This window comes from Podarcis liolepis (genome assembly GCF_965112155.1).
Source record: "Podarcis liolepis genome assembly, chromosome: 1".
Classification (NCBI taxonomy): domain Eukaryota; kingdom Metazoa; phylum Chordata; class Lepidosauria; order Squamata; family Lacertidae; genus Podarcis; species Podarcis liolepis.
Genome location: NC_139554.1, coordinates 44146352 through 44160500, shown reverse-complemented (window position 1 = coordinate 44160500; position 14149 = coordinate 44146352). Strand labels below are relative to the sequence as shown.

General features: G+C 43.9%; 1 protein-coding gene across 11 annotated transcripts in view; it reads right to left on the bottom strand.

Moving 5' to 3' along the window:
- MAPKBP1 (mitogen-activated protein kinase binding protein 1) overlaps positions 1–14149 on the bottom strand; it is a 129044-nt gene that overhangs the window by 27715 nt on the left and 87180 nt on the right. For all 11 annotated transcript variants that reach the window (XM_083505837.1, XM_083505847.1, XM_083505841.1 and 8 more), the window contains 11 exons: positions 12542–12731; positions 9151–9297; positions 8616–8800; positions 8432–8523; positions 7551–7676; positions 6247–6317; positions 5806–5927; positions 4477–4552; positions 3264–3375; positions 2519–2582; positions 1999–2124 (listed from right to left, as the gene is read on the bottom strand). In XM_083505837.1, coding sequence (XP_083361963.1) covers positions 1999–2124; positions 2519–2582; positions 3264–3375; positions 4477–4552; positions 5806–5927; positions 6247–6317; positions 7551–7676; positions 8432–8523; positions 8616–8800; positions 9151–9297; positions 12542–12731 — 1311 coding nt within the window. The remainder of the gene's footprint in view (positions 1–1998; positions 2125–2518; positions 2583–3263; positions 3376–4476; positions 4553–5805; positions 5928–6246; positions 6318–7550; positions 7677–8431; positions 8524–8615; positions 8801–9150; positions 9298–12541; positions 12732–14149) is intronic.

Below are 14149 nucleotides of genomic sequence, written 5' to 3'. Positions count from 1 at the left end.
GGACCAAGGTTTGACTGTACTGTATGTTCCTTTGTACTGACACCCAGACATCTGGCTAACACCACTCACGTGATCTTCCTTTGCTCAGAATAGAATTCTATGCTTGAGCAAAGGCTTTCTGAGAAACATGCTGGATAATGGTAGATATTTTTAGGCTAAACTAAATAAAGCACATACCTAAGGGACAGCGTGGATGAGAAAAGAAAGTAAAATGAAGCCCGCACAACCCTCCTCAGGCCTGTGCCCCCTTCTATTTATTATTATTATTATTATTATTATTATTATTATTATTATTATTATTATACCACACCCTTCATCCAAAGATCACAGAGCAGTTTACAATATAAAAACACAAAACTATATAGCATAATAACAAACAAAAACAATAGCCCTCCCACACACAGTTTAAAATGCCACAGTTTTAAAGGCCTGGGAGAAGAGGAATGTTTTTGCCCGGCGCCTACAGATATGTAACAAAGGCTCCAAGAAAGCCTCTCTGAGGCGAGCATTCCACAAGCAGGGCGCCACCACAGAAAAGGCCTGTTCTTATGTTGCCACCTTCCAGACCTTGTGTTGAGGAGGCATATGAAGAAGGGCCTCAGATGATGAACCAGGTTGGTTCATATGAGGAAAGACGGTTCTTGAGGTATTGTAGTCCTGAGCCTTTCAAGGCTTTATAGATAAAAACCAGCACTTTTATTTGGACCCAGAAAATAACTGGGAGGCAGTGCAGTCAGGCCAGGATCTGTGTAAAAAGCTCAAACCATCTTGCTCCGGTGAGCAACCTGGCTGCTGAATTCTGCGCCAGCTGAAGTTTCTGAACAGTCTTCAGAGGCAGCCCTACAAACAACACATTGCAGTAATCTGACACAGAGGTTACCAGAACATAGACCACAGAAGTTAGGCTATCCCTGTCCAGATAGGGGTGCAGCTGAACCACCAGCCAAAGCTAATGGAAGGATGCAGAAGTACCCCAAGTTATGTACCAGCTCCTTCAGAGGTAGTGTAACCCCATGAAGAGCAGGCAACCTCCCATAATGTTACCAGAAGAACATAAGGTATGACAGTGATATAGATTAGAGAGCCCATAGTTGTTTAATGAAAACCCCTTCGTACAGATGCAGAACTATCACACAAGTTCGTAGTCTCCTGTCATCAACAAATGCAAAGTAAAACATGGGGTGGAATAGTGATCTTCAGCTAATGGAAGAAGTTAGCCATTGAAATGCTCAGCAATTTCCCCAGTATTACCCCACACCCTCCAAAAATCTACTCCAGTGAGTTGGGGGACCCTCTGGAGCAGACTTAGGGGGAAAATCATTGAACATAGCTCACCCCCTCACTATTCTGCTGATGGACTCTTTCCATTAACAAAGGAATGAGGAATCTGTGGCCCTCTGGAAGTTGCTGTACTACAGCACCCATCATCCCTGACCACTGTCCAAGATGGCTGGGGCTCATGGGTGTTGAAGTCCAACAACATCCGAAGGGCCACAGTTCTCCAACCCTGCATTAGAAGATGGCCACATTTGGGGGGGAAACGTAAAGGACCCCTGGACGGTTAAGTCCAGTCAAAGGCGACTATGGGGTTGCAGCGCTCATCTCGCTTTCAGGCTGAGGGAGCCGGCGTTTGTCCACAGACAGCTTTCTGGGTCATGTGGCCAGCATGACTAAACCGCTTCTGGCGCAACGGAACACCGTGACGGAAGCCAGAGCGCACGGAAACACCGTTTACTTTCCCACCAAATTGGTACCTATTTATCTACTTGCACTGGCGTGTTTTCAAACTGCTAGGTTGGCAGGAGCTGGTACAGAGCAACGGGAGCTCACCCTGTCACGGGGATTTGAACTGCCGACCTTCTGATCGGCAAGCCCAAGAGGCTCACTGGTTTAGACCACAGCACCACCTGCGTCCCTCCACATCTGAATTTCCACTTGATTATGCAGCCAGTAAACACCTCTTATTACTGAAAACTGTCCGCAGTGGCTTCCTCCTACCTGGCAAGCCCAGCTGGTTTGCCTGGCTGTGCTTTCTCCGCTTGCTTCCCTCTCTGCTTCATGTCTGCCAGGCGCTGCCGCATGTTGATGGTCATCTCCGAACTCAGACGCCAGATGAAAATGCAGCTGTAAGCAGGAAACACAGAAACAAGTCTTGTCTTGCTCAAGAACCGCCAATTCTACCCAGATACACATTCCTGGAGAAGATTCGTTCTCCTGCAAGTTTCTATACCCTCCTCAATACCTGTGGCTAGAAGCTCAGTGCCGTCTCCTCAGTGTACCTGCCTGATGCCCACTGCTTCCCACCTTCATACTGACACTCCAGAAAGCCCAGGATGCACCTCCTTCCCCATAATTCTTCAAATATTATCACACCTCACAGTGGGAGGCCTATGTTAATACTCTTCCAATGCACAGAGTAAAGGCCATTGCATATCCACCCCATTTTTTAAAGTAACTTTTAAGCATCCATACCCACTGATGAAAGGAAGATCTAAGGCAGAAATATCCCTTTGCTTACCTATCACCAGAGACCGAGATCAAGTGTTTGCAGTCATTGCTGAACATCATCCCAGTTACAATCTCTGTAAATGTCAGAAGGACAAAGAGAACAGATCTTGAAACACTGTTGTGTGCAACGACTTCAAATGAACAGCTTGGAGTTCTATGACCATAAGCCTTACAGGAACCATTGTCTAAACCTTACCGATTGCGTCAGTTCACATGTAATACCAAAACAAACCTGAAGGATTACAGAGGGCAGGAGGCAAAGACAAAGCAGCAGGTGGACTGATCCTTCCCTCACCAGAGGACCCACTACTACCAACTATCCTGTGTGAAAGGGAAGAGGGCAGGTACGCGAAGACAATGACAGGTACCAACTCCTGATGAAGCCAGGCTAGTTCTTTTCTAAGTACGTGGCTTTTAATGTATCAATTGCGTTTTTTAAAAATTATGAGCCACTTCGAGGCCACCAGTCAAAAATCATATGAAACCATTCAACAAATCCACTATATGGATTAATTGAAATAAACCATGCCACTGCTGAAACACCTAAAGGGCACCTCATTTGCAATTGCACCAGTTCACCTAAGTACTCAACATAGAGAAAAGTATTATTTCTATGAAAATATATTTTAACAAATGTGGTACTACCAAATGTGGTACTATAACATGTTCTCTTCATTTAAAAAAACAACCATGGAATGTAACTCACTAAGAATTTTCAAGCAACATTCACCATCAACAAAGGCTCAGCGATTTACCTGAATGCCCGTACATTGTGGCCACGCACTCGCCTGAGTAGAAATCAAAGATAGAAAGGTTCTTGTCAGAGCAGCTTGTAGCAATATAGAGACCAGAGGGATCTGTTTGCACCTGAAACAAATGACACAGAACAGAGAAAAAAAGAATAACAATAAAATATATCTGTGCTATGGTCTCTTGGCTTTAGAAAGTCTAGTTTGCAGGATTTTGCTAAGTGCACACAACCAGGTGGGTATGTTTCATGGTATGAGCATTATCCAGGCCAGAGGATAATAATGCATATTTTGTAATTACATGCTAACCAAGTTAACTAAAAAGCAGATGGGGCTTTGGATCCAAACTCTCCTATTCTCCCCCCAAAAAACCTTGAAGGGAGGGTAGAGTTCACCAGCCATGTAGCTGGTATATACATACTAGGCATTAGAAGAATAGGATTTATCTAATGTTAGCATTGTTCTAGATTCTCAGATCTCTCCACCCTGGCAATATTGTCATCTCCTGTGTCACAGATTTCTAGCAATCTGCTTTGCTGAAAAAATCTGGAAAGCAAACAAACTGATCTGGCTAGGAGAGGCGCTTCCTGAATCAAGGCTAAGAGAGCCGAGAAACAATAAACAAAACTGTTTTGGAGACTGAATGCAAAGTTATTGTATATGTTTCCACAACACAGCATGCAAGAATCATCAAAAGGGAATAGAGGAAGTGCCCCAGGATAATGCATGACGTGCACAATGGGGAGAATGTACCATATTCAAATATGCTTATTCAGCACCACCGGATTTCTTGTCCATATGGATCAGTTTAGAGTAGCAGCAGATAAATTATCCACAGATGCCACTTTAAAACACAGCCCTTTTATTGAGAAACCCGAAGCCAATACTTATTTATTCATCCCCGTTTTTAGCGCAGAGTGATTCTTATGGATTTTAACTACTTACTTTCTGGAGTAATGGTAGTAATTTTATCTACATCTTTATAATGTTATCTTTCATTTATACCCAGAATGTATTGAGGAGAGATCATCCATTCTGCAATTTGCACAAACATACACCAGCAACAAATGACATATTCCCAAACGTAAGGTCTTCACATTGCATGGAATTAAGTTGAAATCTAGCCCCTCAATCAGAGCACCAAATCAAGCTGCACATAATAAAAAGCACACACAAGGAAAAATGGAGCCGTGGGAGGCAAAACCGATAAAGGCCTTACTTTAATGAGGGTGCCATCTTCACTTTGGGATCCCTTGTATAGCTTTTTTTGCTTCCCACTGCTAATGTTGAAAATCCTGAGAGGGAAACAAGACATTATCCTTAATAAGGCCCTGCTATAGCAGAACAAGAATTGCATCTCAGGACTCTAATACCTCAAAGCACTGCCTCTCATATAAACCGACCCAGACTCTGCATTCATCCTCTGAGGCCCTCTTCACGTGCCTCCTCCATGTGTGGTCCGAAGGGTGGCAACATGAGAACAGGCCTTTTCTGCAGTGGCTCCCCATCTGCCGAATGCTCTCCCAAGGGAGGTTCAGCTAGTACCTTCATTACATATTTTTAGGAGCCAGGCAAAAATGTTCCTCTCTAACCATTTGGCTGATGAATATTCTACGACCTTTTAAATGTGTTTGTGGGAGGGGCATTATTGCTTTGTTGTTTCCTCTCGTATCTTTATCTTTTGAACTGCCCTGAGAAAGCTAATAAAATATAAAATAAATAAAATCTAGTTCAAACAGTGAGTGGCCAGCCAAATATCACCAGACAGACTTCTAGCATTTAGGACCTCTTGTCTGATGGGTCTTGAACATGTGACAGTTTCATTTAGCCCTAAATAGCTATTAACTGTAAAGATCCACCTCCCTTTCAAAAGAGATATCTAACCTAGTGGCCACTCCACCTCCCCATCTGGCACTATTCAATCACATGAGTGCTCCTGCCACTCTTCTCTTGGGATCATAGCATCAGAAGGGGCCTCAAAATGACACCTACCCTAACCCCTGGCCAGCGCAAGAAATCCTCTGTCAATAGATTTCTGCATACTGTCTTTGCATTAGGTGTGACTGAATAGTGAAAAGAAGCTAGTCCCAGGCATTGGTTCTTTGAATAGTGAAGTTGGAACAAGTCAGGCACTCACAGGATGGTTTTCTGATTAGTAGTGCCTTCACCCACCTTCCCCAACCTGGTGTTCTCCATATGCTGTTGGACTACAACTCTATGTAACCAACCCTAGGATCTTACAGCACAAGGCAATTGATTGAGTGACTGACTGATTGATAATAATAATAATAATAATAATAATAATAATAATAAACTCCCACCATCCCTGATCATTGACCTTGGTGGCTGGGGCTGATGCAAGCTGCAGCCCAAAAATCTAGAAGGCACCAGGGTGGGGAAGGTTGGTATACATAGGCCAGGAAATCTTAAACATTGATCTGACTCCATTGGTCATGTTTATTAAGAAATGACACACTGAGTTCAATGGAACTTGTTCTCAAGTCTAAGCTAAGGAATAAAATGTTTAGATCCCAACTAGTGAACCAACCTGATGTTGCGGTCCTGGCATCCAATAGCAGCATACTTCCAGTTAGGGTCCACATCCATGTCGTACAGAGTGGTCTTCCTAACAACATGGTGCGTACGAGTAAAGAGAACCCCGTCAGCTGTCTAAGTGCAAGAAAAAACAGCAGCAATGAAGACCGGGGCGCTTCAATGAAGACCAGGGTATTCTTTCCAAGCAAGAGATAAAAGCGCCCGCCTCGAAACAGTTACATAAAGAGGCTGAAATTATACAGTGGCTGAATGGCTCCATTACTAGCAGGCCTCCTGCAACATAGTTTCTTCTATTTTTTTTATTTTTTTAAAAAGTCAAGATAGGAAAGAAACAAGGCCTGGACCACCATCCAAAGCCTTTCCTCTCTTCTTCACTCTTAAAATAGCTCTACTCCAGAAGTTACATAAAGACAGAATACTCTAATGGAATTACCTTCTGTGCAGTGCGGAAATAGATACTCTTATCTGCTCCACAGCTGATCATTTTCACCTTTCCATCATTGGCTAGAGAAGGAGAGAAACAGGTAGGCCCATGAGCAAGCGGACATGCAATACAAAACTTAGATTTCTTCAATTTATTTGTGCCTTACAGTCCTTCCTGTATATGGCATATTACTATTCCTGCCAGTCTGTGTTTTAAAGCAGCCTTCTCAAACATTGTGTTTTAGAGTACAGGCTCCATCACCATGGCTGGGGCTGATTGGACTTGCAGGCCAGAACATCTGGAGAGTACCAGGGTTTGGAGATGATATTTTAAGGTTGTTGTTTTTTTAAAAGCAATGCACTTTTCCACCCTAGCAAACCAGGCTCTGTTCCATTTGAAGGAGCACAATGGATGCCAGAGTGAAGAATAGCAAACAGGCCCATTTCTGTTTGATTCTCACAACCATCCTGTGAGGTAGGGCAGGCTGAGAAAGCATGGCTGGCCAAAGTTTACCCAGTGAGCTTCTTGGCTCAGTAAGCATCTGCACAGAGGTTTCAAATCCAAGTTATGTATTGCTACACCACACTTGGTTAACCCATACAATCTCCCCCCACCCCAAACCACTTTAGAGGTTTTACAGTATTTACAATTAGGCGATATACAAATTTTGCTAACGAAAAATCTGAACCGCAAATAGAGAGTAAGTGTACCACATCTGCAAATAGCTCCACATCACCCATGCAAAAGAGCCAAACCACATGTGATAGGAAATCTTAAACATTGATCTGACTCCATTGGTCATGTTTATTAAGAAATGACACACTGAGTTCAATGGAACTTGTTCTCAATTTGGCAGGGGGAAATGGTGAAGATAACTTTCTGATAATGTGTGAACATAGACAGCAGCCTTATACCAATTCAGACCATTGGCGCATCTAGCCTAGCTCTCCAGAGTTTCAGACAAGGGTCTCCCCACTCCTACCTCGAAATGCCAATGATGAAATCTGTGACTTTATGGATGCAAAGCAGATGCTTTCCCATTGATCTTTGGCCCTTCCCCAACTGAACGCTGAATATGAGCAAATGAACGTTTTGTTGCATGATGTCTGCTGCACTAACCAGTTGCCTTTCCTCTACTTGGAAAGTTTGCAGTATTCCAGAGGGAGAAAGGAAAGGAACCAGAATGTTATGGGAAGTGGGTACCCAAATGCAGCAATCAGCTATGAAAACTGTCAAATGTCTATCAGCTACTTGTAACTGCAATGAGGAGCATTTGTCGAGTTAACAAAGACAGTTGCACTTGACCCCGTTACCTGCAAACTTCACAGCTGTGATAGAGGACGAATGCTCATCCAGTGTCTGTTGCAGGCTATAATCCTTCCCTGCATCCAAAACATGAATCAGTCTGTCTCGACTGGCTGATGCGAGAAGCTTCAACCCTGTCATAAAGATATGAAATGAGAAAATCCTTTAGTTGCTAATGCATTTTCTCAAGCTGGACTTCCAAAGGACTGCAGTATGTTGTGATACAATGGTGCTTTCCTCATGTTGGAGGATGGTTGGTGGTTAATGGACTGAGGTTGAATCCCAACAAGACGGAAGTACTGCTTCTGGGGGACAGGGGGGTGGACATATGTGGGGGACTCCATGCTCCTGAATAGGGTAACTGTGCCCCTGAAGGACATTGGCTTCTGGTACATTTCCCAGCCCAATTCAAAGTTTTGGTGCTGACTTTTAAAGCCCTAAATGGCCTTGGCCCCGTATACCAGAAGTACTGTCTCCATCCCTGACAGAGGTCCAGGGGCCTTTTGGAGGTTCCCTCAATGTGAGAAGTGAAGTTACAGGGAACCAAGCAGAGGGCCCTCTGTTAGTGGCACCCACCCTATGGAATGCCCTCCCATCAGATGTCAAGGAAATAAACAACTATGAGACTTTTAGAAGACATCTGAAGGCAGCCCTGTATAGGGAAGTTTTTAATGTGTTTTGTTTGGAGCCATCCAGAGTGGCTGGGGCAACAACAACAACAATGTTTCATTCTGCGATTAATTTTTAAAAGGAGCAATGGCCTATATGTGCCTGTGGCTTTAGTAATAGACTATTTCGTCTGGAACTGAATGATCTCTGCTAACAGAGCTAAAGAGTTAAACTCAGAATGCCAACAAATAAGCCAGAGTTGGGGTTGAGCTAATCTTACCTGTCTCAGGTCTGGAGTACTCAAGGCAGAGGATTTCAGAATCATGAGCTTCCACCTTCAGCATTTCTCTCAGGGATTTCAGCTCATAGATCCTGAGAAGAGCACAGTCAGAGGGTCAGAAAGGACCTTTCAGTATTGCTACAGAAGTTTAGCCTTCTTTAATAATAATAATAATAAACCTTACCTGAGAGTACCTATCCTGTCACCTGATGCCAGGTGCTCCCCAGTAGGGCTCACACACACTGTACGAATCCCCACTTTTGCATCTAGGGCCTGCGTGTCAGCCTTGTCGGCACCCCCACCAGTGTTATATTCTGTGTCCAGGAGGGTCTGAGTGTTTTCATCTACATATATAATTTTCATCAAGTCCTGATAAGAAAAAGAACAAGACGTTCCTTATGCTATGGCTTTATCTATAACCTGCTACACAGCCCAAAAGCTACCCCAAAGTGGTGAACAGCAGGAGTGGTTAAGGCACTTTGGGCGCTGGTTCTTACATAACACAATAAAAACGTGGAACAGAAAAAGGATCCATACAGGCTACAACGTGCCAACAAAATCCAAGGCTGCTCTCACAAGCAAAACTTAACTTGGTTGCTGCATTTCAGAGCAACATTGCCTAGATTGTACATTTGGTATAAAGCTGGCTGCTCAGCTCCTTTTGTCCTGCATTAAGAACAATCCCATGTGATGAGTTCCAGACCAAAATATGTTCTTACATTGCTCAGAATGTTCCGATGGAGAGCCGCCCCATGGATGTTGGAGCTCTCTGTGTTCCAGAGGCGGATGGTGTTATCAGAAGAGCAGGTGATGAAAGAGTTTGGGGGCAAGCAGGACTGGTTGCTATCCTTCACCTCAGGGTACACCTGAAGACAGGCAAACAAAGCAAAGTAAGAAAGGTATCACCTGTATTTGACAATAAAAAAGAAAAAAGAGGAAATGCATTTGCAGCAAACTGAGGATGGCAAAATTCAGGAGAGAACAGGGCTCCTTGCTGCTAAACAGATGTGTTGGAGAGGTGACTTTGGTAGGTATGGCCTTTTTACACCCTGCAAACCAAGCCACTTCTGCCAAAATTCCTTGTTCTACATAATCATTAAAGAGCATGAGGCCTGCCCTGTCCACGTTTGAAAGTGGTTTCCCTAGGCAAATTAAACCTTCATTTCCATTTATATAAAATAACCTGGCCAGAACATGACGGCAATTTGTCCTTTAAATAGGAGCCCTGCTGTTACATGATAACACTCCAAATGGTCATTAGAAGTAGAAAGGAGCAAATATCTTTAAACACTCTTGCACACACCACCAGGGAGCAGCACTCTGCTATTGCTATGATCCTTTGACACTCCGGCATCACTGAAACCAGTACTGTACTGAGAAAAAATAAAAAAAATTCCTTCCAGTAGCACCTTAAAGACCAACTAAGTTAGTTCTTGGTATGAGCTTTCGTGTGCATGCACACTTCTTCAGATACACTGAAACAGAAGTTGCCAGATCCTTCTATATAGTGAGAAGGTGGGGAGGGGTGTTACTCAGAAGGGTGGTGGGAATGGGAGATAGGCAGATAGCTGGGAGAGCCTGTTGACGACTCTTAACGACTGTAATAGGTCTTACAGGAAAAGGCAAGGGGTGAGGAGGTGAGAAATGGTTTAGTCATGTATAGTGAGATAAGAATCCAATGTCTTTGTTAAGCCCAGGTTTTTCCATGGTTTTAAGTTTGGTAATGAGTTGTAATTCAGCAGCTTCTCTTTCCAGTCTGTTTCTGAAATTCCTTTGTAGTAAAACAGCTACTTTGAGATCTTGTATAGAATGTCCTGGGAGATTGAAGTGTTCTCCTACTGGTTTCTCTGTTTTGTGATTCTTGATGTCAGATTTATGTCCGTTTATTCTTTGGCGTAAGGTTTGGCCTGTTTGTCCAATATAGAGAGCTGAAGGACACTGTTGGCATTTGATGGCATACACAATGTTAGACGATGAGCAATTAAATAGTCCCGAGATGGTATGTGTGATGTTGTTGGGGCCAGTAATGGTGTTGTCCGGGTGTATGTGGCAGCAAAGTTGGCATCTGGGTTTATTGCAGGCTCTGGTGCCAGTGTCTGTGTTAAGTCTGGTTGTAGTATTATTGTGGGTTAGGAGTTGTTTAAGATTGGGTGGCTGTCTGTAGGCAATGAAAGGTCTTCCTCCCAGAGCTTGAGAAAGAGAACTGTCATTGTCCAGGAGAGGTTGTAGATCTCTGATGATGCGTTGTACTGTTTTAACTTGGGAGCTGTATGTGATGACTAGAGGTGTTCTGTTATTTTCTTTTTTGGGTCTGTCTTGCAGCAAGTTCTCTCTGGGTATCAGTCTGGCTCTGTTGATCTGTTGTCTAACTTCATCTGCTGGGTATTTTAGTTCTGAGAAGGTTTGCTGTAGATCTCTTAGGTGAGAGTCTCTGTCTGTAGAATTGGAACAGATGCGGCTGTAACGTAGTGCCTGGCTATATACAATGGACTGTTTGGTATGTTTGGGATGGTAGCTAGAGGCATGTAGATATGTTTGTCGGTCAGTTGGTTTGCGGTATAAGGTGGTGTCTATGCGCCCATCCTGTATTTTTATAGTAGTGTCCAAAAAATGTATTTCTTGCATAGATTGATTCATTGTAAGGTTGATTGTGGGGTGAAAATCATTAAATTTCTGGTGAAAGGTGTCCAGGGTCTGTTGACCATGTGTCCAGATGATAAAAATATCGTCAATGTATCGCAGGTACAAGAGAGGTTTGAGTGGGTAGGAGTCCAGGAAACGTTGTTCTAAATCTGCCATGAAGATGTTGGCATACTGTGGGGCCATGCGGGTGCCCATTGCTGTGCCGCTGATCTGAAGGAACAGGTCATCACCGAATTTGAAGTTGTTGTGGGTAAGGACAAATTGGCAGAGTTTGGTGGCAAGGTCCGCTGTGGTTTTATCAGTATGCCAACATCTTCATGGCAGATTTAGAACAACGTTTCCTGGACTCCTACCCACTCAAACCTCTCTTGTACCTGCGATACATTGACGATACACATCAATGTGTACACATCTACACAATGGAGTTTTTGAGTTAAAAGCTAATTTCAGAAGATGGTGACAGAAAAAGAAAGCACTGATTGGAGAGATCGGCAACATATCCTTTCCTAAAGTTAGAAGCGAGGCAGCCAAATGTTCTCGAGTTGCAGGCTGTGGTCATAGCACATTTTCTTCCTGCACCCTTATGTATACAGAATGGAAGAGCAAAAGAAGCCACACAGTCTTTGTAACTACATGGGCTATTCTTGGAGGCCAAAGACCAGGGCAGGGGTAGCCAACAGTGCTGGATGAGACCACTGGCCATGCTGGCTGGAGCTCGATGCAAGCCTTACTTTATCTACAGCTGGAGAGCACCATCCTGGCCATCCCTGCATCAGGGAAACATCAGGTTCATATCTTTCCAAGGACACCTTCACTTTAAGGTGGAATATTTTAAATCAATAGAAAATGCCTCAGCTTGGGCCCTGTCCTCAATGTGTGCATTAAATTTTCAGCTGCGTGACTAGGAAGGGTAATTCCTCCTCCTCCGCCTCCTCCTCTTCTTCTTCTTCTTCTTCCCCCCTGCACAATTAGTCTCCATCCCCATGGATTCAGGCAGTTCATTACTGCAGTTGCAAAATACAGTTGTACCTTGGAAGTCAAACAGAATCCGTTCTGGAAGTCTATTCAACTTCCAAAACGTTCGGAAACCAAAGCACAGATTCTGATCAGATGCAGGAAGTTCCTGCAGCCAATCGGAAGCCACATCAGATGTTCGGCTTCCAAAAATAGTTCGCAAACCAGAACAGTCACTTCTGGGTTTGCAGCGTTTGGGAACCAAAATGTTCGAGAACTAAACTGTTCAAAAACCAAGGTACGACTGTATTGCTTCTACCTACTGCCTGAACCCAAGCAAGCAGGGGAAACCCATTAACAAAAGCGGAGGGAAGATTGTTTCGGGATTCTTGCCACAATGAGAATTTTAATCTTAATTTTAATCTCACTTCAGTTTTGCAACCAGCCACTGCACAAACAACTGCTCCCCTCAACTCCCCCCACCGCAAGGCAACCTTCTTAATCCTTGCTTACATCAACGTTCCAAACACAAGAGGAGTGGTACAATGCCGAATAAACCTTGCCCACTTTCTTGGGATCCTTGACATCCCACACATACAGGCTGTGATCGTTGTAAACGCAGGAGAGCCACTGGTTATTGGGGTCAAAGGTCAAGGCAATGGTGTCTGGATACTTGGCATCGGTCACGTTAGAGAAGAGCCGGCTGTGAACAAAAAGAGGACAATGATGAATTGTTGGAAGAACACGGAGGGTGGAAAGAGAAGTGACAAAGTATAACAAAGCTTGGGCAAGGTGGTTGCTTATTTTGCTGGCCACCACCTGCTATTTCGGCCTTTCCCAACCTGGTGTGCTTCATGGGTTTTGGGATTACAAGTCCCATCAGCCTGAGCCAGCATAGCCAGGACAGATCCAGGTTGGGATTCTACATTCATATAGTTACACTTTATCATATAATTACCTTGCCCATTTATAGAATTCTTTCCAGTGTTCAGAAATGCTTCATGCACAATTATCTTGTTTTAATCGTTATTAAGCCCCTGTAATCCAGGTCTGTATTGTAATCGTATTTCAATGGAGTGGGCAACTGAGAGAGATTGTCTGGTCTAAGGGTAAATATTGCACTTGTGGCAGAGCGGATTCAGTAAGCCCGCAACTTACGTGGGGGTTAAGTTCCAGGGACTGTGCCTAAAGCCAAAATCACACGTAGTCAAAACCCATTAGGGGAGACAAAAAAAACATGAGCCACAAGGAAGGAACCCAGTCAAAGGAAAAGTTGATGTGCAGTACCTGCTTCTTGTGCCTCCAAACCAGAAGAAGGCAAGCAGCAATTCACAAGCAAAAAAACCGGTTCTGTGAGGCCCGCTCATGAAAACAGCTCTACCCCTCCAGGTGCAGAAATGCATCTTGGATTTGAGGGTTGCATATGCTTTACAGTATACATAGGCAATCTCACTCTCCTAATGCTATGGATTGTCTTCCATTGAAATCTCAAACTGCCCAGGCTGATGGGAAAACTTTATCTTAAAAATATTCCGTTAACTTGAAAAAAGAAAAAAACTTTTCAGAGTTTTTCCATTGTAGGAAATGAAGCAGTCTGAAGGGGGCACACACACCACCCCCCGTGTTTTTGTTTGCTTGCTTGTATATGTGTGTGTGTACACATGTACATGTGCACACAAGTGAGCAAGAAACAGAGTGCTTACAAATAAATCTAGGAAAGGTACAGTGGTGCCCCGCAAGACGAATGCCTCGCAAGACGAAAAACTCGCTAGACGAAAGGGTTTTTCGGTTTTGCGTTGCTTCGCTAGACGAATTTCCCTATGGGCTTGCTTCGCAAGACGAAAACGTCTTGCGCTTCTTTCTTAAAGCCGCTTGAAGAGGCGCAGTTGCGACGGACCGTGCTTCGCAAGACGAAAAACATCGCAAGACGAAAAGAATCGCGGAACGAATTATTTTCGTCTTGCGAGGCACCACTGTATTAGGGTATTACTAGCCCACACATACCTACATCAGTCATTTATGATGCATCAAACACCCTTAAAAAACCCCAGAACCATCTCTTTCTAGGTCGCAGAAACCTCTCCAGCTAATCATCTGGAATCTGCCACCACCATTCTTACT